This window comes from Opisthocomus hoazin, chromosome 1 (assembly GCF_030867145.1).
Source record: "Opisthocomus hoazin isolate bOpiHoa1 chromosome 1, bOpiHoa1.hap1, whole genome shotgun sequence".
NCBI lineage: Eukaryota > Metazoa > Chordata > Aves > Opisthocomiformes > Opisthocomidae > Opisthocomus > Opisthocomus hoazin.
This window is the reverse complement of record NC_134414.1, coordinates 6,353,706-6,381,379: the sequence shown is the minus strand read 5'-3', so window position 1 is coordinate 6,381,379 and position 27,674 is coordinate 6,353,706. Positions and strand designations below refer to the sequence as shown.

Here is a 27,674-nt window from a genome sequence, read left to right as displayed (position 1 = left end):
TGGGCACTGCTCTACTACCTGCTGCTGGTCTCTGAAAGTGCACAGGCTCCCCACATCTCCACAGTGGGGTCCCACACCAATTCCAGTGTCCCTGGCCATGTTGCCAGCCCACGTGGTGGTGTGCACCACCAGCACAGAGATAGGTAGGGTTGCAAAGCAGCCTCCACTTTCAAGCCTACTGCCCTGGTGCCAGAGAAACCAGGATGTTGATGCTGCTGGGGAAGCATGACACCCCATGTCTGCAGAATGATTTCATAGAAACATAGGATCATTAAGGTTGGAAAAGACCTCTAAGATCATCGAGTCCAACCATCCACCCAACCCCACCATGCCTACTAAATCATATCCCGCAGTGCCACATCTACACATTTTTTGAACCCTTCCAGGGATGGGGACTCCACCACTTCCCTGGGCAGCTTGTTCCAATGTCTGAGCACTCTTTCAGTAAAGAAATTTTTCCTAATATCCACTGTAAGCCTCCCCTGCTGCAACTTGAGGCCATTTCCTCTTATCCTATTGTTAGTTGCTTGGGATTTGTGGCTCATCCAGGCTTGCACAGACCTTATTTTGAATGTGCACAAAGCAGGACTCAGTGACGCCACATGGTCTACACCAGCGATCTTGTGCTACATCCAGCAACAACCATCACAGCCCCATAGGTGCTCAGCTATGTCTACTGCTCAGGACTTCCTCTACGATAGCATTGGGATTTGTGAGGCTCTCCCCTAAAGGATGGTCCTTGCAAGCTGTTTCAGTGGTGGAGGCAGAGGAGGAGGTTGCTCCTTTCTCTGTCTAGGGTTTGGTGTCGCAGTTTGTCCCAGGGGATGATCCCAGGACCAGGAAGACCTGAGTGGGTGCCACCATTCCACAGTAAGAAGGTTCTTTTCAGATGCCTGCTCCAGGCTCTTGGGGACAGGTCCTCCACGCTACCAAGACCTCGAGCCCAGGCAGGTGGTGGAGCTGGGGGCTGGAATCTGAGGTGGGCACAAGATCCCAGTGCCAGCGCTTTGGGGGCTGTGTGTTACAGCAGCAAGGCTGGAGACTCCCATGGGCAGGGACAGGCTTTTCGCTTTTCACATGCTCCCAGCGTGCCATCTGCAGGTTTGTTCTTTGTGGGAAAGCCATTCGAAAATCACATCCACCTGCAGAGCTTTTTCTGAATCAGGTGAGGCTCAAAAAACCAAGCTCCCTGCTTTGTGGTGACTCTGAGGCATAGGATGCAAAGGTTTTACAGTCGGAGCAGGTTACCCTTCTCCTCTGTGGCTTTTCCCAGTGAACGTGAGTGTAACCTTGTGTGAAACCTTCATGCAGATGGCCCTGCCTCAGTCTCAAAGTCCACAGAGAAAATAAATTTGAATGGAGTTCGGTGAATCAAGCGAATGAAAAAGGCTCTGCAGAGCCACCTTGTGCCCATCAGAAGCATTCTGGAAGAACACAGCAGCGTAAAGGCAGGGAGTCTGAATAAAATATACACAATTTATTTATAGGAGGTTTACAGCTGTACAACGTTGGCTTTCTGTATGGACCACTCTCTGATTTTGTGCAGCGTGACACATCAGTGCTTTTGGAGATGAGGACAAGTCATAGCCTGCTTTAACACCCAAAAAGAAATCAATTTCACAGAGTGTAATGGCAGGCTACTTGCAACCATTGAAATGATTAACAAAAGAAATGGAAAATAAATCAGAGACACGTCCTACAGGACCTGGAGGGGACTGGAAAGTGCTTATCAATCAGACTTACTTGCTCTCCCCTCAAATACCCTGAATATTTCTGTTTACTTCATTCAAAGAGAAAAGGCATCAATACTAGGAATGGCATTCAACAACTGCCCTCCCCCATCCGCTCTACAAACGAGACTGGAAAAAAAGAGCAACAAAGGTAATTTTTGTTATTTCATTGGAAATGTAGGGGGAAAAAGGCTCTAACTTTTTAAAGGTTTTTAAAAAATAAAAGGACAAATATTACTGATATTAAGACATTTTGGTCCTGATATAGTAGGATCTTTTTTTTTTTTTTAAGAAGAAGCAGCTATTAAAAAGCTGCCTTTCCTCTCATTATGGCTTGATTCTCTCAAGTAGGAAGGGAAGAGGCTGCCCACGGGTACCAGGCACCGCTACTCCTCGGCAAGCTTCAGCGCCGTTCCCTGGGCATCATGGTGCAGTTTGGCATGTGTCAGGGCACCCCTGGCCAAACAGCTCTCGTTTGTTGAAGCCTGATTTCCTAAGACAACAAGGCTAATGCAGGCAGGTGGGCTAAGCCCATCTGATGATGATGGTGCAAAGCTCCTGTGAAGCTCCTGTGATGTTGTCCCTTAGCTAAACAGCTTTGCTCCCTGCCAGCTGAGGTATCTTTGGGCTTCACCATCCCTCTCACATACTACTCTGAACATGAGCCGGTGAGATCTCCTAAGACCTAAGTCATGCCTTCTAGCCCCACAATGCTACGTCCATTTATTTTCAGTGCTGAGTCCCATGAACAAAATCAGAATAAAACCAAAGTATTTCTGAATCGGACTGCCCAAATTAAAGGATTTGCTTTGACCTTGGGGTGAAAATGTCACTTTACCAAACTAGGGGCATTTGAGGCAATTTCACAAGCTGCCAAACTAACCCAGCTGCCAGTGGTGGCACCAGGAGTTGGAGGGTGCCCAGTGCAAGCCAGGAATGCTTGAAAGAGCATCCTGTAGGCCACTGCTTGCCTCTAAGCTCTGGAAAAAAAGACCTAAGACAATGAGCAGTTTGGTCAAAAAACCAATTTGTAACCATGGAGGTAAACTCTGAAGATGAGGAAAGGGGAAAAACAGCCTGCAAAAACCGATGAAGTTGTACTCTCTGCTTCTGGATGCACCAAGAACTGAGCTGGCAGGTAGTGTGACTTTGGGGAACCTCTTATCACTTTACAGACTTCGCAGATCTTTAGGGACTTTAAAAAAAATTACAGACTTACAGCACAAACGTGGGTGTCTAGTAGGGCAAACAGAAACTCTGCTTGCTATGGCAAAAGAAGGCCTTCCTGTTCACTTGTCCTCGCAGGCAGAAGACTCTGCTCAGGCCAAAATTTACCAAAATTATATCACATGTGTTCATTTCCACTTGCATGCAGATGACTGCGAAAGATTTGCTTGTTAGAAAATCTGTCAGAAAAATTCCTTAACTCTCACCCTTTTTAAAGGCACATGAGTAAAAACACCCAATCTAAACAACAGGAGAAAAAAAAAATGCTTTGAAACCTGCCACGATCAGCTGCTGAAAGGTCAGACAAGGGTTTGTTGTTTGGCTTATCTGGGACGGTTTCTAAGAAGCTGGATTCTGCCACCCAGTGGAATAAGGAAAACAAACCCAGGCTTCATGGCAAACAGGAGCAGAGCATGGCCCTAGACATGGCCCCGAGGATGCAGTTGGGTTGTGCTTGCCCGACTAGCACGATGCAACTCATCCTCCAGGCCAGGAGACTGGAAATGAAAGGTGAGATATGGACACTGGTATGAATTAAATCTTCCCAGCCGTTTCAGGCTGCACTGGGAGCAGTGCTCCTCTTCTCTCCTCTAGTAGAAGCTAAAATCCCACTATTTTTTAAAAGAATTTGGGAAAGTGAGGCACTGAGAAATGATACACTGTATGCAGGAGCAAAGATGGAACCCACGGAGCAAAGCTCCCCATCCCTTGGACCTGATGCTTTGGCCTTCAGAGGAACCGATCTCCTCCTAATCCTGAACAGCCCTAGCAGACAACATACCCCAGCTACATGGGTGAGCTCTTGGGATGGGGACTGCACGAAGACATGGAGACAGCAGGCACCATGGCAGTTCGAGAGGCACACGCAGGAGCTGAGTCCAAACTGATTCAAAAACTTGACCCCAGAGAACAGGTGTCCCACCATGGTTGTTGGCGTCTTTGTATCCTTCAGAGTTGCACGGGGTTGAACAAGACTTGGGAGGAGACAGCTTGTCCCTAGAATGATGGAGCCTTTAGTCTTGCTTGGATTTGGGATTGCCTTGGTGCGTTTTCCTTCCAGTTGCAGTACACAAACCCACACCCAGAAAACATCCAGAAAGTCCCAAACTATTTTTCCACTTCTCCTTCGCTTAGGTGCCTCCACAGAGAAGTGATCAAATGGCAGTTGCGCAGGAGATGGCTCCATGCACACTACTCTAGAACCAAGCAGACACATCGAAGCTGCACTGAAGCGGCTGGTGGGACCGCGGTGGCCACACCTGTGCATGGTGGCACATCTGTACCAGCCCGTGTAAACAAACAGCATCAGGGCATCGCGCTCCAGCTGTCACGACACACAGTGTGCCTGCAGCGATCCCGCGGGGCACACGGCGGGGGCTGCAGAGGACGCCAGCAGAAGGATCGTTGCGGTTCCCCGAAAAGGCACCATTTTTTAACATTGAAAACACAAGACTGGCTCCTTTGAGTGGAATGCATGCATAGTTCATGTACACTTTGCAGACGGTAGGTAGGCTCTGTGTGTGTGTATATATATATATGTATGTATGTGTGCATGTATATATACACATATGTGGCACCAGAAGAAGAGTCCTTGAGTACTTAGACATTGGTGAGGATGTTGCTGCTGAGCAGCCTCACAGCAATGGTTCCAGAGAGATCATTTGATCTCCTGTTCCCCTTGTCCTGGAGGTGCAGTGTGTGCACTGACTGCTGGTCGCTGGGATCTCCCGTGAGCGCCACTTGGCCCAAGAACTCGTCACTTATTAAGTTGTGGTTCCAGATCTGGGGAAAAAAAACAGAAATGAGGCCAGCTCCTCGAGGGATGCAGCCAACATTCATGCACCGATGAGAAGAAGGGGTTATTGGGGACCTGCTCTGAGCTGGAGCCATGGAGGTGGCCAAGGTGTGTGGGGTTCACCCTGTAACTGAGAGGGGTCAAGGACATGTATTCACCAGATGTCACGGCTCAGCTGCAGTAGTGAGAGATTGAGCTGCATAAACTGATGATGTTCAGCTTTGGGGAACAAACTTGCCGTGGACAGTGTAAGGAGAGGGCAGGTGGGGGGGTCCAAGTGAGAGAGGGTCTCCATCCCTTGGCTCACTGCTTGTTGGCTGGGTACCTGAACAATGATGGGTTGTCCTGGCTTCTTGCGGTAGAAGAGACCTTTTACGTCAAATTCTGGAGACAGCGTATTCTTCTTCACCGGAGAGCGAACCTTTTGCCCTTCGCACCTTATGATCACATAAGGGTCAGCTCCTGGGGAGAGAAAAGTGAATTTTTGCTTTGCTGTAGCTTCTGCAGTTCCTCAGAACCCTCTTCCAGGGGTGTCATGCAGCAGTTTTCCTCTATACCCCACCAGAGGAGATGGATATCTGTCAAACAGTTCACCATACCCCAGATGCTGCCCATGAATCTCATCTGATGGGCTCAGGCTTACTCCTGTTAGGTGACATTGTCCTTGGGTGGTAGGTGGTGATGGACTGCTATGAAATGGCCACGTCTTCCTTCACCACATATTCTACGTCAACATTCCTTTACCACTCAAAATCCTCCTGGCCTATGGGATAAATCTTTCATGGAAGACACTGACCGGCTCACCTCTCCCTTTCAGGATTTGCTCTGCTGAAGGCAGGCAGAAATATAGCCATGGAGAAGAGAACTGGGCTCACAGAGCTTGTTTCTCATGAGGAAACCAAGAGGAACAGCAAGAGCCTTCAAGCTGCCAAACCCCACTTGCTTCCAACGCAGCTCCTACACTTCCCAACCAGGCTACCCTTGGTTTCACCTTAAGGTGAGAACTAGCTACATCAGCAGGGGCTGTGCTTTTCACCTCTATGCACAAATCATTGGCACATCTTAAAGTCCTTCCAGCCTGAGGGAGACTCAAGTACTGCAGGGGCCGTCAGTATAACGACTAATGCTGGGGTAAGAAAAATGCTGGGTGGTCAAGGTGATGAGACATGGCATAATGCTGAGCCAAAATTAAGTGCCAAAATGTGCTAACTTACGAGATCCAAAAATGCAACCACTTGGGCACTGGGAAGGTTTGGTGAGCAACCAATGAAGGAGGAGCCTTGGGATGGAAATACATTTAAATGGCTTTTAAAAAGGTGAAGATGGTTCTTAGGGCAAGCATTCAGGGAGAAGATCAAAAATGTTGATGGATTATTGGTGGCAGTGAGAGACATGGGGAAGAGAATGATTGGGTGTTGGGGGGGCAACCAGGGGAAATGAGTGGGAACTGGAGGAGAAGAAAGCAGACAAAACAGGTAAGTGGAAAGCCAGAGGAGAGGTTCATGAAGCGGTAACACGTCCGTGGGAAAGGAAAGTTGTCACAATATCCCAGCTGGAACAAGAGAGTCATAGGGAACTAGCAGGCCACAAAGATGGGAGAGTAAAGTTACCAAGTTCAGAGACTACCAGCTGACAGCTGGACGGTACCTGAGCTTCCAGGAGAGGGAAAGAGTCGCTCATTAGCGAACATTTTCCCCTTACAAAACAAGTGCTCGTTTTGGGAATTTCAGTAGAGAATGAGCTATTGCTATGGAAACTTAACTGCCAGAATGTATTTTCTCACCATGAGCTTTAGAGGCTACAATGGAAACACACACCAGGTGGATGAGTTATCTTGTCCAAGGGAAATGTGGAAATGAGGAGGAACAAACCACCCCCTTCTGAGGGCCAGGGATTTAAGAACCACATCTTTGACTGCCAGACCACCTCCTCGATAGCTTTCTGTTTGCAAGGACTTGGATCCCCTGGTGAGACACAGCTGCTGGATTTCACAGCTGTTTTTCCAAACTAGCCTTATCTTTTGGGATTTCCCGTTCAATCCTCATATTCCATCAGATGAAGCCAAATTCCTATCTGTAAATTACTATTTCCAGAGCAGTGTGAAAGGCCTGGGCTGGGAGATGTGAGAGATGTCATTGCACTGGAAAGCACCAAACATGCAGGCTGTTGGTAGTGGGAGCTGAAGAGCTGGAAAACAGCTGAAAAAAAAGCCATTCCCAAGGGCCTCTTGCTGAAAAAAATGTTTTACAGCTCCAGAATCCACATGTACCCTTGTATGAAGGAAAGATAAATCTCCTTGTTTCTGTGAACAGTTCAGAGACCTTTGGCTACAGATTTCTCTGCATTGCTACAGATACAGTGAGCTATTGTGAGCAACCCAAGAAAAAACAACTTACCTAGGGTGAAATTCCCTTTCCAAACACCAGAAAGGATAGAAAGACTCCCTTTGTGGCATGTGACAAATAAGAAAATTGGGCTACGACTTGCCCTAAGGAAGAATCCTGCTTATTACTTTCAAGGCTCTAGGGATACACAGCCCTGACAATAATGCTTGGGTGAAAAATAAATATATACATTTTAATTATATCTTTAATTTAGATTTTTTTAAGTTTTCCATTTTCACATTTTAAATTTGGCTTGAAAGTGCCTGGCTAAACCTTGCCACATTCAACACGTGTCCTTGACTCAGGAAATGGGGTAGAAAGGCTAGGATCTGTTCCCATGGTGGAAAAGCATTGGCTTCTCTAATCGCAGCCTCTAGACCTTTCATTCCTACTTCAACAATCTCCCAGTAGAAGTTATCATTACCCCTGGGTTTCTTGGTCCAGATGGCCCAGAAGGACTGAACATGGGGCTCTTGCCATGAGCTTCTGCATGGCCACAGGACATGGTGAGGCATGGTGATGATGCTGTCTTTCAGGCAAGAGAAGTGTTGGATGTCAAAATTGGATCACAGCATGGTATAGGACCATGAAAATGAACCTTCAGAGGACCAGGGAGGCAGAAACACAGTGTACTGTGCTGGTGATGGCTCAGGTCATCTCAGAGGGCTCCTAGGAGTCAAGCGTGGAGCAGGACTTACAGGAAATAGAGGGAAAGGCTCTCAATCCACACCATCTAAAATGACCTAAATTTGGCCTACCCTCTACTGGTAGACATTTATCCAGTCTTTGGTGATGAACACTACTGTCACCAAAATGAGGACAACTACGCAGACACGTCTGCCTGTTCCATTGCTTCTCCGTCCTTCCGACTTAAAAGTCTTTAAATATGATTCCTGACTTTTACAGCTACTCATACTCAACAGGAAAGCCTAGATTGTTACAGGACCACTGCTAAGGGCTTTGGGGAAGTTTTGGGAGGATCTTCCAAGGACCTTAGACAACAGCCTAAATATAGCAGCTCCCAGATCACATCCACAGCAAGAAGTGAGTTTGATTCTCCATGGACTTTCTCCTCCTCTGGTGTCTGAATCAGGCATGTTCACTGAAAAAAATCTCTGAGGATATAACAAATCCCAGCAATCTCCCACCTCATGAAATCACCTCCCCCTTTTCCCGCTGAAACAACCACCTCCCAACTTCTCCAGGACTAGACAACAGGCAGGGAAAGACCAGTACCTCCTTGGGAGTCCTGATTCTTGAGCCCGGCTGCATTGAGGACATGGATCTGTGATACCACTTGTGGGTAACCACACATCCCACTCCAGCAGGTGTGTGGTGGCTCATCCAGTGTCAGCTCTCTGCAGGGAAAAACATGTGGCCTTTGAGGTGCCCAGCCTTATCCCATGGGCAGGCCAAACAGCTCTAGCAGGATGGAAGGACTTTGTAGTGTCCACTGTCAGACTCTGCTCCCTGCTCCAGTTTCCTCATCCCAGGTTTGGGATGCTCTCCCATGTCATGCCTAGAAGCAGAGTGGGAGTTTCTCTGCACGTCTGTGGTAAGACCTGTGAAGATGCCCTGTCTTTTGGCCACTCTTGAAAGGAAGCCAAATACCAGCTCCAGGCAAGGCTATAACCAATTCCAGCCAGGAAAATTACACATGCCAAAAGCACAGGGCTGTCTCCAAATAGCCAGCTCCTCCCCATCACTGCTCTTGCTCCTTACCGGCAATCTGAAGGCACATCCGTGAAAACCCTGAGGAGGAACTCGCCTATGTGACCGGGGTCAAAAGTGGTGGGGATGATGACATAGCGGCCCTCCTTCAGGTCCGTCCTCAGGAAGACGCTGCGGGAGTTGATGTAAATGGAGCTGGCCACCTTCTGCTGCAGGGTGTGCATCCGGTAGTTCCTGTTCAGCTCCACCTGGGCAGAGACCACGACGGTCAGAAGGACAGCCCTGATGGACAATGTATTGGTGACCACCTTGTGGGGTCAGACTGCAAGGACTGATCCCAGAGTGCTGGGAGAGCTGAAGAGAGAACCAGCAAAATGGTCGTAATTGGGGTGGATGGAAAACAAGTGTGGATGTGGCTCTCCCAACTGTTGGCTCAAGAACTCATTCTCTCTTGCATCCCAGCAAGAAGATCCCACTGAGGGCCCAGCAAGCGACACATATAGGTCAGTCTAATGAATCTCAACTTACGGAGATAACAGACTAACCACTGCTTTTAGCAAGGAGAACTTGTCTATGCTGTCACTGTTCACCTCTGAAATCTCTCATCATCTCTAGAGCAGGCTAGGCTGTGCTGAAGGCACCCCAATATCAGTGGTCATGCAGGACTGATGTACCACTCCACTGCTAACAATTTTATGGGGCGATTCAGGCCAACATGCAGGAACCACGGTCTACCTTATGGATATCAAAGCCTATGGCCAAGTTCTCTCCTTTGCCCTCTTTGCGACTGGTCCTTTTTGGCTTCTGCTGGATGGAGATCAGCACTTCATCTTCTGCCTTCTTCACATCAAACATGTACTAGAAACAAAGGAAGGAAGGTAAGGGAGGACTTCTACTAAGACAGACACAGTGAGCATGGGCGGGGGTGGTCACACAGTAGAGTTAACCTTTTCTTCACCCACCTCCCTGCAAGGACAGCCTGGCTTCAGTACCAGCATTGAGAGTCCATACCCACTCCTTTCGGGAACTGGTGTCATCCGGCCAAGCCAGAGGTCTTATTGGCTTGTCTTAGAAAAGACTGATAAATCCAGTCTTTGAATTGCTCAGCAGAATCCAAGGAGTCTAGATGCAGTCTCATACCAGAGAGTTTCACCCCTTGCAATCTGCCACAAGTCCTCCATGGCATGGAAGGAACTGAACTGATGTTCATAGAGATCTAAGATTAAGGCTAATAAAGAGCTCGGAGCACAAAAAAACTCTCCCGTATCCTTGAGAACAACTCCTGCAGTGGACTAGACCATCTTTCATCTGCTTGTTAGATGAAGGACTCACAAGAACTCATCTTGTGTTACTGAGAATCCTAGTTCAGGGCAGGACAGGACAGAAGAGCTTGTTCCAGGAGATGAATTTCAGAGCAGGGCCTTTTCTGCAGGCCTTATAGACTACACTTGTCCTGGTAAATTTAACTCTGATAAAGCTTGGGCAAAGGAACTGGAATTTGACCATTCAGATATCAAAACTGTTGGAAATGGTTCCTAACACCAGGCACTTGGATGCAGTCTCCCTGATAGGAGGGGTATGGTTAATAGAGTTGGCCTGGATGCTGGTCATGCTGTGCTAGGGGTCTCAGCCAGAGAATGGTTGTGAGCACATTTAATCTACTAAGGAAGTCTGGTAGCCATTTTGGCTTTCTAGGTCCCTGTAGGAGATCTAAACACTTGGAAGCACATGTGAAGGCTCCAGAAGGTCCTCTGCTCCATGACTCACTTGAGGGTTCTGCAAAAAGGTGTCCTTGTGGTTGATACAGCCTCCACAGCGGTTTTTCAAGGGGTCACTGTTTCTGGTCCATGCCCCATGTAGCACTGCCTCCTCCCAGGTCTTGTGGATGCTCAGGTAGGATGTGTTGATGAGACGGCACTTGATGATGTCCGTGAAGTATCTGCAGAAATCTTCAAAGGTCATCCTAAGTCAGGAAAGGACACAGCTGGGTTATGTTGCTTCATGCCCTTGAACAGTACGCTTCAGGGATTTTCTTGATCACCTGTTAGACACCATGTGTGGGTAGCCTTTGATGGCTGATGAACAACAGAAGAGATGGAGATACCTTTCTCCATGCATCTAATAAATACATGGGAACATGTTGTATTGAAAGGTACCAGGTGAGGCTGTTAAGTCCAGCACATTCATAACGAGTTTTCAGTACCCTGGTGAAATGGTTTGGACCCAGTGTGATACAGAGCAGCTTACAATTCTAGGGTCATGGCCATCCAAAGCTAATACCCATGGGCTCAAGGAAGAGGCTTCACTAAAGATCTTAGGGCTTGGAAGGCCATTTGCTCTGGATAGCTCTATGCATGGAAATTACTCACATGCTTCATCAGGTGAGAGGACTCTGTGGGCATGGCCCATGGCAACAGCCTCAGGGGATACTCACCAGAACTCTCCGTCATCTTCCACCGTCATCCCCATTTTCTCTCTCTCACTTTTACTCACTTTCTGCCACTCCTCAGAGCTGCGGGAAGAGTACAGGTTCATTACTGTGAGGGCAAAGGGACACATAAGACGTCAAGAGGCTACCTGGCCTTGGCAAGATCTGTCAAGGGCAGGGCACAAGGCCTGCATAAAGCTCCAGCCGTGCAACCAGTCCCTGCACTGCTCTGGTTAGCTCATCTTCCAAACATGGGGGGAGCGCAGAATGATTTGGAGCTTCAACTTCCTTCCTGACCAGTGGAGCTGAATCCAGCTTGGCAAGTCTGTGTTTGGCCAGTACAATCACAGCTCTACCAAAAAAGGTAACAAAATGGACTCTGGCTGAAGGCTCTGGTTACACCAGCCCCTGGCTCTTCATCCCATCCACAGACACCACAGCAGTCAGTGGTGGCAGAGGTTAATTCTGTTCGGTGCTATTTTTGCTGGAACAAGACTGGGAGTGGAAAGATGAGCTATAATCATCCTTCACTGGTGTGAACATGTTGGCAATTTCACCATAACACCCACCAGAGCCTTAATGAGAAGGTCTGCCAAGCTCAGCTACCCTCCTGCTGACCTCCAGGGACCCCAGGGCAAGCAATGAATCTACCCCAGTGAAACAGTAGGTTTAGGATATGGGTGAAGCAGCATCCCACAACTGCCCATACAATGTTATCTTATGGGTGTAGACGTAGCCAGATTGTCTCATGTCTCAAGGCTTGCTCCAAACCAGTTTATTTACTTATTTATTTACCAAAAAAAAGTGCTGCTTCTGCCCATCCTAACTCACGTGTCACTCCAAGCGCCGTTCCACTCCCGCTCGCCCCAAGGGTTGCGCATGCGGATCATGTCCAGCTTCTCCGACTTGAAGAAGGACAGCAGGCCATGGCCCAGGCGGACCTTCCGCACATCTGTCACGGCGTATGCGTGGCCCTTCACCAGCCCGCAGGCCAGGCGGGCCTCCATGTCAGCCGCTGATGTGGCCTGGGCAGGGGGACACAGACAGTGCTCATACTAAGGGGATGTGACCGCCTTTGCAGCGACTGGGAAAAAAAAGGAACTCAGGTCTGAGCTAAAAAGAAGAGCACTAATACTCAGGGGGAGAGCCATTTGCCTTGGGAGATGTATCAGATGCCATTTTAGGTGCTAGATCCTTCCTAGTCTTCATCTGCTCCATGAGGTCTCTGAGCTCCCATACCGTCAACCAATAAAGCTCATCCTACTGGTTGTAACAGGAGTTCTGACACCCAGTGTTTGTAGACACCAAAACACCTTTCTCTGGAAGTGAATCTTGTCCTAACATTTAAAGGGTGGTGGGATGAATCTGCGCTCTTGGAAATAGCAATGGGGAATAAAAGGGGTTGACATCCAGGCTTGACTCCCTCTGCCATTCACAGGAAGGAGTAGAAACCCTTGGCCATAATTTATCTGATCTAATTTAGAAGTCTCCAACAGTGTAAGATGACTGCATCCTAAAATGCCTATTCCCATGACACCGTGACCATACAGGTAATGTTGCTTACTTTGATGGAGCAGCTGATGAGTCCTCCCCGGTTGTGCACCTTCAACACGCGCTCAAAGAGGAGGTTTCTCTTGGCTTCATCAGCGATGTAATCCCCTTCAGTCAGGTCGATAGGTTCAGAAACCCCACCAGTAAAGTCTACCAGGGCATCAGCTGTGTTGCCTCCATCCAGGGCCTCATAACAGCCTGACAACCTGAAAGTGGGTGACAGGGATGGCACAACAACATTGGCTTGACATTTTAAGCGGCCTGGGACAGTTCTTGGGGCAGCCTAGAGAACAGAGATTTGTAATAAAACTTTCAGCGGGTGAGGACAGCCAACTAGGATGAAAAAATAAGACCCATGCTGCTTGCAGCACTCTTGCTGTCATAGGACAAAGTAAAAGGAACTTGAAATCCTTAGGATAGGTGTTAATTAAACAAATGTGGAGTTGGAGGATATTTTGCTTTGAGGGTGAATTAAGGCTAAAGAAGGTTTTTTCTTACATTTTCTGTCTGAGATATGTCCTACCCCTCCCCAGGAAAGCTGTTGTTTCCACTGGTGCAAACCAACTGATAAGTGAATAGAGAAAAAAAACAGGGTGCCCAGGTCCCAGCTTGTTCTGGAGCTGCCCAGGTACCTACTTGGCATAAGCTTTCTCCACCAAGGCGCACCAGAACTCGTTTCTGGAGTTGGAGTGGCAGTAGATGAGCTGGTTGTGGAGTGTGGGCAGGCGGTCATCTATCACCACGTCCAGCCACTGACCGAAACGCCAGAACTGGAAGTGGAAGATCCCCACGTAGCTCTCGGGTTTCTCAGAGTTCCACTCCTGCTCCTTCCAGTCCGGGATGACCTGCGAGAGAGGAAGCACATGCACCTAGGTTATCCTCTTTTTTGCTGGGTTTGAATCTCATCCTGGACATTTGCTGCCAGCTACTGCTGTAGACAGGCTATTGGAGCAGAAGAGTCCTTGGTCTGACCAGGGATGGTTATTTTTATGACCATATTTTTGTCCTTTTTAGTGTCAGCAGGATACCACTAAGAGAGGGCACCTTCTCTGATTCTCTTCTCTTCACTGGCACAAGAGCGAGTGTTGTATTCGTCTACCTGGTGGCAATGAACAGGGACCAGACACTCTGTGTACATCTACTCTGCTAAATAAAAGTGGGAAAACTGAGATCATCATCCCCACAAGGTCTCCATTCTTCCCTGTCAAGAGCTACCATACTCATCCAAGCAAGCATGGGGAGGTGACTTGCTGAAAGAAGGAGAAGAGGATGTGGGGTACGAGAAACCTTAGAGAGGCTGAGGGGCTGAGGGAGTGAAGGGTTGGTGTCACTGCCATCTGCACTTCCAGTGGGACAAAGCACAAGTGAAGGGTAACTGTCAATGCCCATAGTCCTTCATGGCTGCAGACACCACCAGCTTTGCTTTAGATGGAAAATACACCCAACAGTTGGGACAGAAATGGGCACAGCCATGCATAGATGCCGCATCTAGGAGGATCTTCATTTTATTTAGAACCAGGACACAGAGGCACACAGCAAGGAACTAACCCATCACAGTTTACCTTTTGTTGAGGGTGAAGGCCACATGATTTTACTTCATGGCTAGGGTGGGCTGTGAGGCCATGTACAGTTAATGTAGTTGATAGTTGACAAGTACTGACTGATTCAACTGCAGTAATGTGACTGACTGTCCACACCTTTGCGTCTTTACTTACCTACTCCCAAAGTGTCATGCCCTAAGTGAGGTAAAACCCCAACGTGCCCACAGGGTAAATTATGTTCCAGTACACCAAATAATCAGTGTCCTGTGGAGACAACTGCGAGTGTTGGAGTGGGATAGGACAGGACACAGCTACATATTAGGAAAAATCTCTTTACTGAGTGTTCAGCCATAGGAACAGGCTGCCCAGGGAAGTGGTAGAGTCCCCATCCCTGGAGAGGTTCAAAAAACATGTAGATGTGGGACTTCAGGACATGGTTTAGCAGGAATGGTGGCGTTGGGTTGACGGTTGGATTTGATGATCTTAAAGGTCTTTTCCACTTAATGATTCTATGATTCTATACATTGTGTGGAAAGAGGCTCTCAATGAAGTCCCAGGCCATGGTGAGACCCCCTGCACCATGCCTTGGCCCTTGTCCAGCTGCCAGAGCCTTCTGGTTTTTTTCTGGCTGTGGTCACGAAGCTGTAACCTGGCAGAGTGACTTTTCTGTGGAGAGCCCCCTGACTGCTTAGCTGCCAGCAACGATCCAGACCCGGGCTTTTATTGCTCCTACACTGAAATATTAATGATGCGATCAGCCCTGAAAGCTCACTGGCACTCTTCAGTTGTCTGGATCAATAGAAGCAGAGCAGTCAGAGCCATGAAAAGGAGCCACTTTCTGAGGGCTTGGTCTTTTCCAGGAGTGCTAACAACAATGTCCCAGACTCCCTCTGGGAGAGGGCCAGGAAAAGTCAGATAGCCCTCCATCAGCTCCCATCGATTCCCTCCTGACTGGAGTTCATCCTAATGAATTGTCATAGACGACCATTGTGCTAATGAACTTGCTATTAATGCAGTCTTCGCAATGGTTACGACACTGATTAGAGGCAGCTTGTCAGCCAGAGCTGGTAGTGACAGCTTCCAGCTGGCTGGTTCTGAGACTTGCCATTACTGTCATTGGTGGCAGGAGATACCAGTCCCTACCATCCTCCTCCGTCCCTTCATTTCTTGACAACGTTGAAAACACCTTCTGACTCAGAAGGCAGCAAAAGTGGACAGCCTTCATGCAGAGCAGGATCCAGGAGCAAGGACTGGTCGTGTTTCTGCAGCGACCCAAGGGGGAAGGAGAGGAGCCCGATCTTCAGAGCCCAGCCTGTCCTCAACCTGCCCAAGTGCAAGGTGTGAGCTCAACCATCAGGTTCCTCCCCCCAGCTCCTCTCAGAGCACAGCATCGCACCTGGGCCAAGATCCCTCCAGTTGCTTCACCCCCTGGTCAAGATGTCTGTGAGTCCCCTGGCCATACAGGAGAAGTGGCAGCTCTGGATGCAGTGCCTGTCGGGACTCCAGACCCGAAGGCACACAGCATGATCCCTGCCTGTGACCTAATGCTGTGCATTACCTGAAAGATTAACCTGGGGCACATCTACAAATCCCAGCAGTAGCTGGAGCCCAGATGCCTCCAGGAGATCATCATGCGACTAAGGTCCATGGCTGCCACCCACTCCCAGGAAACCTCCCCATACATCTCCATCCCTCCTCAGTGGATACTGGAGAGAGAGCATGCCCTGGACCATCCATCCTGAGATCCCACTGAGTCCTGGACTCGACTTGGTTGTGTGGCATTGAAGCAGTGGAGACCATGTCTCCTCATTCACTCAACTGTACTGCTTTTTGCTTAGGGGCTCCCAAAACCTGGAGCTGTAACACTCTTGTGGGACAAATTTCCAGTGAAAGGGCTCAGAGACAGGGAAATTGGGAGCCCAGAAACACTAGGTTCATTTCCCTAAGCTGGTTTACAGCTTTTTCTCATTTTTCTTAGGAGTGGCTAATTGAGCACCTGTGACCCTGGAGAAACATCCTGATTAGAAGGAGGACTTGTTAGATGCTGATTCCTCCAAGCAGGGGCTCTTCTGCTGGGAACTTGCCAGCTGAGGAATGGGAGGGACTGACCCAGCCATGCCAATCTGCTGAACCATGGTACAACCCAGGATGAAATTCCCCTGGGAGATGGCACAGAGTGGTGTATCTCAAAGCCTTTATGGGATGCTGGAACTGTGTAGGAAGAGTTTCACTGACTGGTATAAAGAGGCTCATCTTCCCTGCAGCAGAGAGATCAGACTGTCCCACTCACCTCCCACCTCCAGCTCTGATGGAAAGGAGGATCCACCTGAGGATCGTTTCCCCTCTGCCCAGCTTCAAATGCCTCCCCAAACCATACAAAACTGCTCAATGCTCCATCAAGCCTTTCACACCAAGAGAAAAGAAGGTAAACAATCATTTTACTTTTTACAGGAGATGAAAAGGTGCTCAAAAATACCAAGCAAATTGAAAACAGTCGGGTGCTGATTTATTGCATGCAGGACTGGGGCAGCTTCCAAAAAGGGCACAAAGAAGACACGCACAGTCTCAGTCCTTAAGGGGAACCCTGTTGACTGGGCTTTTATTTACTGTGGTACATCAATATCCAGCGAGGTTTCTGCAGCAGGAACTCTACCCCAGCAACCAGCAACATAGCAACGGCATAGTGTGAGACCTGGCATGCAAAAGCCCCTTTGGATGTTGGTAGTGGCCCCTGTTAAGTGGTCTAATGTGCTTTTCAGTCAGGAGCTCTGGTCTGGGAGGGGTCTCCTCTGGGAAAGTCTGCCAGAACTCTAGAACTGGGTTTGGCTCACAGTGGGTCCATGCTATGGCCAAGCAGGGATGCATCCACTTTTATCTCTCCTCACTGAGTCCAGTATTTCTTGGTGTCTAAACAAAGACATCAACTTCTCCAGTAATGCCCACGGCATGGCTGTATGACTTGGTGTTTGCTGAGCTTTAGTCGTGCGCAAGACTCAAAGCTCCCACCAACTCTCCAGCCAGCAGCTGATCCTCCTGCCTTCTTTCTCCTCTCTGCCTGGCAGAGCTTGTGCAAATCATTTTATCCAGTATTACTGGGCTGAGGAGGGCATGTAGTCTGCATCTCTGCAGGCTTTTAGGAAGAGATTGGATGGGTTTGGGGATGGTCTGCACAAGTCAGCAGGCCATGAGTACAAAGTACCTTGTCCTGGCTTTCCCATCACTGCCCTCTCCTTACACATCTGAGGAAAATATCAATCCATACCTCGAGGAGCACTCACACACATTTGTGTGCAATCTTAGCAAAGGACCATTTGTAATAAAGCTTGACTCTTTCAAAGGACATTTCTACCTGCAGATCTCAAGAAACTTCACCAAAGTACCTTCCACTTTTTGGTGGAGGAAAGGGGAACATCCAAAGTTAGCAGTTTATTCACAGTGATGGGACAAGCCAGGCACAAAACATCCTCCCGCTCCTAAACTTGCAAAGGTACTGTCTCTCCTCTGTGCTCCCATGGCCACCCTGCCTCAGCATTTGGGGAAGGTAGGAGACACTGTTTTCTGGGGACAGAAGCAGCAGGTTCCTGCTCTGTGGTTTTCAAAGTGCTCTGCAGCCTCACGTCTCTGTATAGATGCTTCAGAATAAATATATTCATGGGTGCTTTAAGGCCACAGCAATGCACAAATTGGTTTTGCTGCAGGGTACTGAGTGCTGGCTCAGCCCTACAGTCTGCTCTGAGCTGCTGGCTCACTCGCCTGGCTCTGCACACACACGCACGCCTGCTTCAACCCATCTTGGGACCAACAACCTCCAGGCAGCCCAAGGTGAGCAACGTGCTGGAGAACACCTCCCCACACTGACAGGTGACGGCTGTCAGGAAAAGGATGGTCCAACCTTCCAGCACCGGTTTGTCTGATGGGTTTTCAATCTGCAGCACACGGCATGTCCAAATGTAGTTCAGCTTCACGGCAAGGTGATCCTCCACGGGACTGGTCTTCAGAGACACAGAGCAGCCACAGTGACAGTGAGAGTCACTGCCGCCTGCAAGCGCTCAGCGTCCTTGCAAGGAGCAGCACTCCATTGCAAAAAAGCCCTCCCTTGTTAATGGCTAGGATGGAAACTGGAAGCCAACACTCTCTCCAGGTTGCCTCTCCTGTTTGTAGTATGGCAATTTCTTATTTTTCCATCAGGATTTTATTATCCAGGTGCTAAAGCTGCAGGGCTTAGGGCAGCCTCACATTTCCAAGCCAGCAAGACCCTGCCCCAGTCGGACCTGGTGATTCCCTGCTGAATTCACAAGCATGCAGTCTTATGCTCTAGGCAAATACAGCAGCAAGCTCACAGCCCGTCCTCCCTCCTCCCCATCATTCAGACAGAAGACAGCATGTATGGGGAACGTCTTGAAAGGGTGAATGCTCCAGAAGCGCCGAGCTGTCCTTCACTTTTACGTGACACCGTCCCTCAACGAAGAACCACGTAAAAACAACCAAGAACTGAACTGAGAGAAAGAAAAACGAAGGCAAAAGCATAGCAGGAGCAAGAAGGGCTGAGCAAGAGGGGATCAGGCTTTAAAAAGAACGGAGCCCTTCAGCTGCGCTGGTTCGAGGCCATCGGTGAAAGTGAGGAGGAAATACATCACCTTGCGGATCTGGGCTAACTCCGCTATCCGCTCCCCAAATTCCTGGGCATCTGCCTCGTTGCACTCCACCTCCTTGGCCCCTGGCTTCTTCCAGAAAATGCCCACGGGCTCCAGCAGCTGCCGGTTCATAAGGTGGGTGAGATCAGGAGTCCAGTGCTGGGAGGTGCCGGTCACTGTGACCTTCCCAGGTCTCTCCAGCTGGATGTCCCAGCGGATGAAGCGTAGGTTGTGCTGCCGGATGAAATCCACTCGGTAGACGTGCTCATTGGGACGCAGCAGCTTCTCGCCATCCTGGGGCCTCATGTTTTTTTGCTGCAGGCTCTGGAATCGCAGCCGCATGCACCGGGTGAGCTGGTCATCATGGACAAAGGGCAGCTCGAGCATCCCTTCTTTGGCTGCCATCACCTTGGTTGCTCCTCTGCTACGTCCTCAGCAACGTTTGGCTCTCAAACAGGACACGCGGGGGGTAAAAAAGCCTCCAAGCCCCCAGAGCTGGTGCCCCCTCTCCACGGTCCCAGCAGTGCTAGGCAACCCAGGCCAGTGACGCAGAACCTGCTCCGGGGCTTCCTCTGGGTGCCCTCCCACCTCGTTTGCGGATGAGGAACTGATGGTGCTGCTGTGCACAATAATCTATAGGGAAGCGATGTCTGATGTCAGCCTCCCTGGCAACCTCCCTGACAACCGTGGCTCGTTATCCCGAAGCGAAGGCGTGCAGCCAGGGATGCCAGCCGACAGGTCTGGGTGGCAGTGGCTTTCCCTGAGTGTAGGCTCATTGGATAATTTACATTGGAAGAAGACTCTGGAGGGGTCTGGTCCAACCTGCTGTTCAAAGCAGGACTTACTTCAAAGTTAAATTAGGTTGCTCGGGGCTTTGTCCAGTCCATCTCTGAGTATCTCCATGGACGGACATCCCACAGCCTCTCTGGGGCCCTTTTCTAGTTTCTGACCACTGAAGATAAACTGGAGCTTGTGCTGCTGTCTTTTGTCCTGTAACTGTGCATCTCCAGCAAGAGTCTGGCTCTGTCTTGTCCACACCCTCCCATTACGTAGCTGCAGACAGCAATAAGCTCCCTCTTCGCCTTCCCTCCTCCTGGATGCCCAAACCCACTTCTCTCAGACTCTCCTCATATGTCCTGTGCTCTCGGTGGCTTCCAACATGCTCGATTCAGTCTGACACTGTTTCTTCTGGAGACCCCAAAACTGTGCCTGGATGGGGATTAACAAATGCCAGACAGAGGGAAAGAATAATTTCCCTCACCCTGCTGATTGCACTCATGTTAGTTTGGCCCCCATCTCTGCAATGCTACAAGTTTGACTTCTAATCAGCTTGTCCCTCAGGAACCTGTGTCCTCTCCTGGATGGCGCAGCTGGCAGGAGTCTGGCTCCACACTGCTCCTGCAGAAGCAAGTGGATGCCAGCAGCTCAGCATGGGTCTGCCTGCTCTCAAATGGACTTGCCCAACGTTGGACAGGGTGGTCATATGTGGGCTTCACCTTAGTGGACCTGGGAAAGGGGAACCCAGGCACAGTCTGTGCCTTCGTCCTTGTCTCTTTGGGCCAGGTGGAGAAGCAGGTCCAAGGTGCAAACAACACAAACAACCTCTTTCCAGGCACTGTAGGGATGCTCTGAGCCCACATGAGCACAATCAAGACCATCATTCCCAACGTGGAACCACTAATTCCCCAGAAATTGCTTGGCATGATTAAATCCAGAACACTGGTGATATGCTGGTGGGTTGTCCAGACAGCAGATAGAGTTAAGGGGAATAGTAGTGAATGCATTTCTCTTTGCAGGGTGCTGGGTGGGTCCATGAGGCTGCGAATCCTGAAGAGCGGTGCCATCCCAAGCCATGCCCCCTTCTGCCAAGTGGCCCCGTGACACAACAGCTAAACCACAGCTACAGTTTTAGGTGCACCATGGAAAAGGCCTGACTTCTGGAAGCGTGCTATGGTGTCTTTGGGGTGTAGTCATTGGTTTGCACACTTGGAGAGTGCAGGGGTTTCAGCACAAAGCTTTAGACATTGTGTGGAGTCAAGTCGTTTGGGTTCTCTCCATCCTATCTGTGACTCAGATTGGCTTCTGCCACATGCCATGTTTGCAGGACACTTTGGGAACTCAAACTGTGTTCAACAAACTCCAGAAAACAGTTATTCTAAAATATCTTTACAAAAGGCTTGTGCCAGCCCCTGGACTGTGTCACATTTGACTTACAAGAACCCAGAATGATCCCTGGAGGCTATCACTTTGAATTCCAGAAGAAGTCCTGAAAAAAGACCATCCATCAGAAGCTGGCCTTGGCCAGACAAACCACAGACACCAGGAACCCAAGGTGGGTCATTTTAGTGGGAATTATCCTGCAGTCATCAGTCTGCTATCACTCCAAAAGACCCTGGGGACAGAATTAAGAAAGCTAAGAGCTACACAGACCCATCTGAAGAGACAAAAGAGAGGTCTGAGGAAAACAGACCTGGCCGTTCTCTGAGCTCTTGCCTCACTTGTTTACTAGCTTTAAAACAATTTTAGGAATAACTGTTGATCTAACCCTTGGGTTTTAAAAGTTAAAAATTCCTTCAGGTAACCCTGGAGATCTTTTCTGAGCTGAGCTACATGTGGCAATGTCATGTGGACCTTGCTTGGACTGCCTTGTTTCTTTTACCCCCATATGCAGTGGCAGTAGAAGGAGCAATGACCTTGCACCTGATGATGAACGGACTTCTGTGGGGTCCAGCCCCCAGGCACCACAGTGATATTCCTTCCCTGCCCTGCTGAGATACAAGATCAGCCTTCAGGACCTCCTCAGAGAGTCATAACTAACCCCAGGTTGTAGAAGACCTATGCAAAATGGACTTTGGGAGGTAAGCACTTTCACAGCCATCTGCTCATGGCATCCCATCCAAGATTACCCTGTGCTCTGGAAGCAACAGAGGTGGAAGGAGACTAGGATAGGGGGTGGAGATGCCGGGCTGTCTGAACCACGTGCCTTCAGAGTCTGGGCCCTGTCCCTCATTTGCTGAGCAATACCAGTGCAACCAGTGGGAGCACAGGTGCAGATCCACACAACCCTTCAGGACAAAGCGCTGCTGGTAATTATTTAATACACCCCTCACCCCCGATTTCAAGGTCTTTATTTCTTTTCATCAGAGCTAGACACCCTTGAAGGGCCACAGAAAGAGTGTTAGAGAGCCAGATCACACCTAAAGCCATGCAGAGTCAGCCAAAACTCAGGAAACTACAAAACAGCTCGAAATTAACTTCCTTTTCCTCCATTCCCACTCAGTGACTCAAACACCACAGGCTTAATGGGAAGAAGGGACCTGGAGGGAACCTTGAGGAGAAGTGGAAGAAAGCGCATGAATGAAATAATCTCTTGGGATACACAGGGATATGGCTGTGATAGAAGGCATCATAAGAAAAGTGAAACTATAATAAAGTAGCTTTAATAATATTTTCTAGATGTTAGTAGTTTTTATTATTACAGTCAGTATTCTTGCATACATAGTGATCTAACGCTGTAACTACTGTACTAACCCCTGTTTCTACCTAGGAATGTAGTGGAAGTATGTAGATAGAAGTTATCACCTTAAGTCATTAGACAAAATAATTAAAACCAAAGCAAGTCTTGGTCCTCAGTGGATAGTTGGGATAGCTGTAGGATAAGAGACTCCTAAATAATTCTACTCCAGACAGCTCGGCCTTGGGAGAGCGGATGCACCAAACTACAGAGATAAAGAGGCACCGAGATGGCAACAAGATCAGAGCAAACAACCTGGAAGGACACGGTATACGTGATCTTAGAACTGAGTTTGTGCAGAAACAAAGGTCAACCAGCAGACACTGTGATGAAGAGTACGAGCCTTCCTCTGAAGAACCCCGACGACCACCCGCAGGTGTCAACAGACATGCGTGAAAATCATTAATATGCTAATTGGTTCCCAGAAAATCCATGAATATGCTAAGCATTTCTTGGAAATATAATCAATATGTATATTGTAATTGTATTTAACCTGAAATGAAAGGGTGTTTGGCATGCACGTTTGGAGGAGAGATCCCCTGCATGCCTGGTGCCGTAGTAAAGGATACCCGCTGTCAGGTTACTACTGGGTCTTCGAATCAGCCGGCTCATCCTATTCCCTTGAAGGTATTCCCCGTCCCCACCCTTGAGAGAGGCAGTTTCACTGTTTGCAGTGGAGCAAGGGACACAGAGAGCATAAGTTACATCCTGGTGTAAATCAGGATTACCTTTTCTAGCAGCAATGGGAGACCTGGGCCAGGATCCCTGTACTGGTATTCCAGTGATACTAACATGTGCATCAGTGTCTTTCAGCTCCTCCTGGACCCTGAATCAGAGACATTTTGGTGTCTAATGACACTAAAACTAGGTTTTAAACTAGGTTTAAAAACCTAATGTTTTGCTGCCTTGTCTGAACTCTTAACTGTTGGCTTGTATCAGCATATTGACCAGTCAGGAGTAGAGGTTTGCCCTGCAGGCACTGGGTCCTATGTGTGGAGATGCCTGAGGGCCAAGGAGCAACAGGTACCTCCAAGCATGTTATCACAACTGCACGTGCAACTGTACCGAGGACCAAGCAGTTCATCATTTCTGGGCCAACAAAGGACTTTGAGACCTTCAGCAAGGACCAGGCTCTAATCCCAGCACATCCAGCAGACCTGGAGTCTCTTTGGACCGAGAGGCTAATCCGCGCACTTAATGTCTCACATTTTGCTTTAACAGTTGCTGCTGCAGTTTATAGCCATGCTTACTCCTTGCAATTCATCGTAAGTCCTCAAAACACCTTGTAAAGGGTGAGCAAAGGTCCCATCTAACTCACAGGTCTCCAGAAGCAGGGCTGTGCTGAAGCAGGTCTGACCGGAGCCCGGTAGCAAACACCACAGCAAACTGAACATCACTGGGAGGGAAGGCTTGGGGAGAGGGCTGCAGATTTGGCTTTTGCCAGAAAACAAACCTTTCTGAAAGGAAGAGGAGGCAGGTAAAGAAGAGCCTCAGAGAGTTAAGAGCATGGAAAATGAGAAGGCACAAACACCCACAGCCAAACTACCAAGGGAGGAAAAGCAATGCCATTGGCAAACTGAAATAATGAGGTGTCCAAAGGGACCCAGCTTCTGTTCGGCTGGCATTTCCCAGGGCAGGGCTGGAAGTGAATGGTGAGGAGGGAAGACAACTCTCCCGCTCACCTCTGGGAGACGTCCATGCAGAGGAACAAGCTAAACAACCCCTTGCACCACACCTGTAATGAAAGCCACGACAGTCACCACAGCCACGATGGGAGGAAACCTTACTGCTTCTCCGGAAGCCAACAACAGCTATCTTGTTCCCATATTGAAAATAAAAAAAAATCTTTATTTTAACAGAAAATGGGGATGCTGCAACAAACACAAATTCCTGAGCTTAGTGTTCATGATCACAAAAGCCACACGCAGAAGAGAGTGGAAGTACCATGGCGCATAGAGCAGGACTGTAGGACTTTGGTGGCTGCTTTTTGCCATAAAACTTAGGAAAAGGTACTTGTACTTGCTGGACAGGACAAGGGGCCATGGGCACAAAACTGAAGCACAGGAAGTTCCGTCTGAACATGAGGAAGAACTTCTTCCCTCTGAGGGTGACGGAGCACTGGAACAGGCTGCCCAGGGAGGCTGTGGAGTCTCCTTCTCTGGAGATATTCAAGACCCGCCTGGACAAGGTCCTCTACAGCCTACTGTAGGTGACCCTGCTTCGGCAGGAGGGTTGGACTAGATGATCCCCAGAGGTCCCTTCCAACCCCGACCATTCTGTGATTCTGTGATTCTGCCTTTTGTCCTATGATGAGACACGTCTGTCCCAGGGTCTGAAGCCCCCCTTCCTTGGATTTCACGGGACTAACTTCTACTGTAGCTGAGGACATGGTGGAGATGGGCACAGACTGCCCAAGGATGTGGCACTGAGCACCTCCTTCCCCCCCTGTACCTCTGTGATTGCTCCCCGCCTCTGCAGCCCCTTGCTCTGGTGCAGCTCCTTGGTGGCTTTGTGCCCCACCACAGAGTCCCTTTGGACCCCACGCTAGAAGGAGCACTGCTACTTGGTGCAGTCCAGCCCAGCCCTGGGACATGCCAGGGATGGATCTTTCAGGGAAGCAGCGGCTTCGGGGAGATACTAATACCCTCAAATCACCCTACCTGCCCTGGCGCAAGGTGTCTCATTGCCAAGGTGGGCACACACTGAGCAGCCAGAGGTAACACCACAGGAACTAGGGAAACGGGGCCAATTGCTGCAGCTGAGCATCTCAAATTTTGTTCTTCCTGTTGTGTTTTAGGTTGTTTTGGAGCAGGGAGGGTCAGATTTAGGATCTGGGGGACAGGACAGGAATCAATTCACTTGGTTAAGGAGAAACTGGCCAAGGGTTTGGCTTGAGTGTGATGTGACACACAATCATTCTATGATTCTATGTGACTGCAGTCGTGATGATTAATTCCCCTGGAAAGACAGTCCTCTAAGGGAAGTTTTTGCACGTGAACAGTTTTTCAGGACCTGAGGCATCCCTGAAGAACCAGTTTTTGAGCTGGACAAAGACAACACTAAGCCAAGGTGTTGAAGACAGGCTTTCCCCTGGCACAGGGAACTGCTTACCTTCTGCCACAGCGACTCCCGGGATGCCAGGGAGGAGCAGGCAGCCACGAACCAGCAGTTCCCAACCTGGCCCTGGTGTAAGTCATGGGAGCTGATCCCGTCCACAAAGAGATGTGGATCATCGCAGATCTCCTGTGGGAAAGGAGAAAAACAGACACACTGGGTAACCAAGGAGACAGGGAAGTCAGGAGCTTGGCAAAGGAAAATCTCTTTCTCTCATCCTCAGGCTCCATTTAAATCCCACCTGCAGCTGCTGGCCACACTCATCACACTGGTGGCAGGAGGACCCTGTCCTGCCTTCCACTCTTGCCAGGACGCGGGCAGCATCACCGCTGAAGTGACGCCAAACCTGCCCCCTATTCTGTTTCAGCACCAGCACAGCTTTGCTATAATTTTCCCCGGTGATAATGGTACATTTTCACACCGTTACATCCCCTATTCTAAGTCCACTCTTCATTATTTCTCATAAGCCCTTCAGCTCTCAGTACTCTGTGACTGTTTTACAAGTTTCTCCCTCTCTTATTTTGCTCTGCAGAGCACGAGAGCATGGCCCAAACCCACTGTGCCCCATACTGGAACTTGTGGATCCATCCAAAAGTAAAACTTTGCAGGAGCAGGGGAGAGCCAGGAATTTAGATGAGGGATTGCGCTGCCTGAATAAGAGAGTTCACCCAGGGAAACTCAACGCAGGTTGAGGACTCAGCCACAGTTGCAAGCAGCCAACTGTGCTCACCCAGGAGATGTGTCCTTCCAGACCTTAGCACAACAGAGGGAGAAAATTCAGTGAACCGAAAGCTTTGCAGCTGGGCCAGGAGGAACAAATGCTCATTCTGACACCAAAACCAGTATGGTGGGTTGTGCATGGGTATCATGAACGGAGATACCCGGGTAGGAGGCAGCTAGGAGGAGACATCATCCCTCCAACCACCCAGGCACCAACCACATTGCCTTTCTTCTGCTCGGCTCCTGCCGGGCTGCTCTCCCTTCTTCCCACTCCCACTTAGACCCTGGCCAAGAGAGCACTTAAATAACACAGTGTGTTGAGCAAGCCTCGTGCGAAACACTGCTTTTCTTTGTTATCTTTGCTCCTGGTCAGTCTAGTTTGGAAAGTCATGTCCAGCTGGAGGCTGGGAGCGGATGGGACAGACAAAGAGCTGAAAGAATCACAGAATCACAGAATGACAGAATGGTAGGGGTTGGAAGGGACCTCTGTGGGTCATCTAGTCCAACCCTCCTGCTGAAGCAGGGTCACCTACAGTAGGCTGTAGAGGACTTTGTCCAGGCGGGTCTTGAATATCTCCAGAGAAGGAGACTCCACAACCTCCCTGGGCAGCCTGTTCCAGTGCTCCGTCACCCTCAGAGGGAAGAAGTTCTTCCTCATGTTCAGACGGAACTTCCTGTGCTTCAATTTGTAAATCTTTTCCCCTTTGTTATTACTTTTACTTTGAAGGGGGGAAAGGAGAAACAGATTTTCCTTCTTCCCTCACACCTCCCAGTTTTTCAGGCTCGGTGGACCCAGAATAACCTGTTCCCCCCTAGACTTTGTACACGAGGACTTGCATTGTCTCTGCCCATCACGGGGAGGGAAAGGAATTGCTGCCTCGTAAGCACCTCCTGCCATTCCCACCTAACCCAGCCAGCACTGTACACCTGGAAAATCACCTGAGCTCCATCCAGACACAAACCAGGCAGGGATCAAAGCCAAGGGAGACGATTACTCCTCTCCCGGCTGCTGGCATTGCAGGAGGTTGGGATAAGCACTAGAGGGAGGCAAGGTGACGGCCACCAAAGGTAAGAGCCACCCGCCATGCAGACAGCGATGGGAGAGGAGCACTGGGGTTTAACTCCTGCTTCATACCACCGAGGACGCAGCCAGCAGCAGTGGATGCATCCGTCCTGTCTGTTGGTGATGGGGGTGTCTGCAAGATCAGCTCTCAGCGGTCCTGCTCAGAGGGGCAGAGGCACTGTGTTTACTCCATTTGAGGACCACACTTGCCCTTTCTACCCCTCGGTGAATCCTCAGTGTCACTTGGTATTATGCAGACAGAGTCTGGAAAACACATCCTGCTTGGCAGAAATTAGCATAGG

General features: G+C 49.3%; 2 protein-coding genes across 2 annotated transcripts in view; both read right to left on the bottom strand.

Annotated features, from left to right (window-relative positions):
- Positions 1-1,506: 1,506 nt before the first annotated feature.
- Positions 1,507-27,674, bottom strand: part of CAPN5 (calpain 5) — a 61,473-nt gene continuing 35,305 nt past the window's right edge. The window contains exons 3-13 of the mRNA XM_075415823.1: positions 25,587-25,718; positions 13,423-13,631; positions 12,800-12,992; positions 12,067-12,260; positions 11,242-11,319; positions 10,575-10,770; positions 9,543-9,665; positions 8,859-9,055; positions 8,373-8,494; positions 5,078-5,214; positions 1,507-4,739 (exon numbers count right to left, since the gene is read on the bottom strand). Of these exons, the coding sequence (XP_075271938.1) occupies positions 4,557-4,739; positions 5,078-5,214; positions 8,373-8,494; positions 8,859-9,055; positions 9,543-9,665; positions 10,575-10,770; positions 11,242-11,319; positions 12,067-12,260; positions 12,800-12,992; positions 13,423-13,631; positions 25,587-25,718 (1,764 nt within the window). The 3' untranslated portion in view covers positions 1,507-4,556. The remainder of the gene's footprint in view (positions 4,740-5,077; positions 5,215-8,372; positions 8,495-8,858; positions 9,056-9,542; positions 9,666-10,574; positions 10,771-11,241; positions 11,320-12,066; positions 12,261-12,799; positions 12,993-13,422; positions 13,632-25,586; positions 25,719-27,674) is intronic.
- OMP (olfactory marker protein) lies at positions 18,887-19,366 on the bottom strand. Its single transcript, XM_009931040.1, has one exon. The coding sequence runs from the start codon at positions 19,364-19,366 to the stop codon at positions 18,887-18,889; it is 480 nt and encodes a 159-aa protein (XP_009929342.1).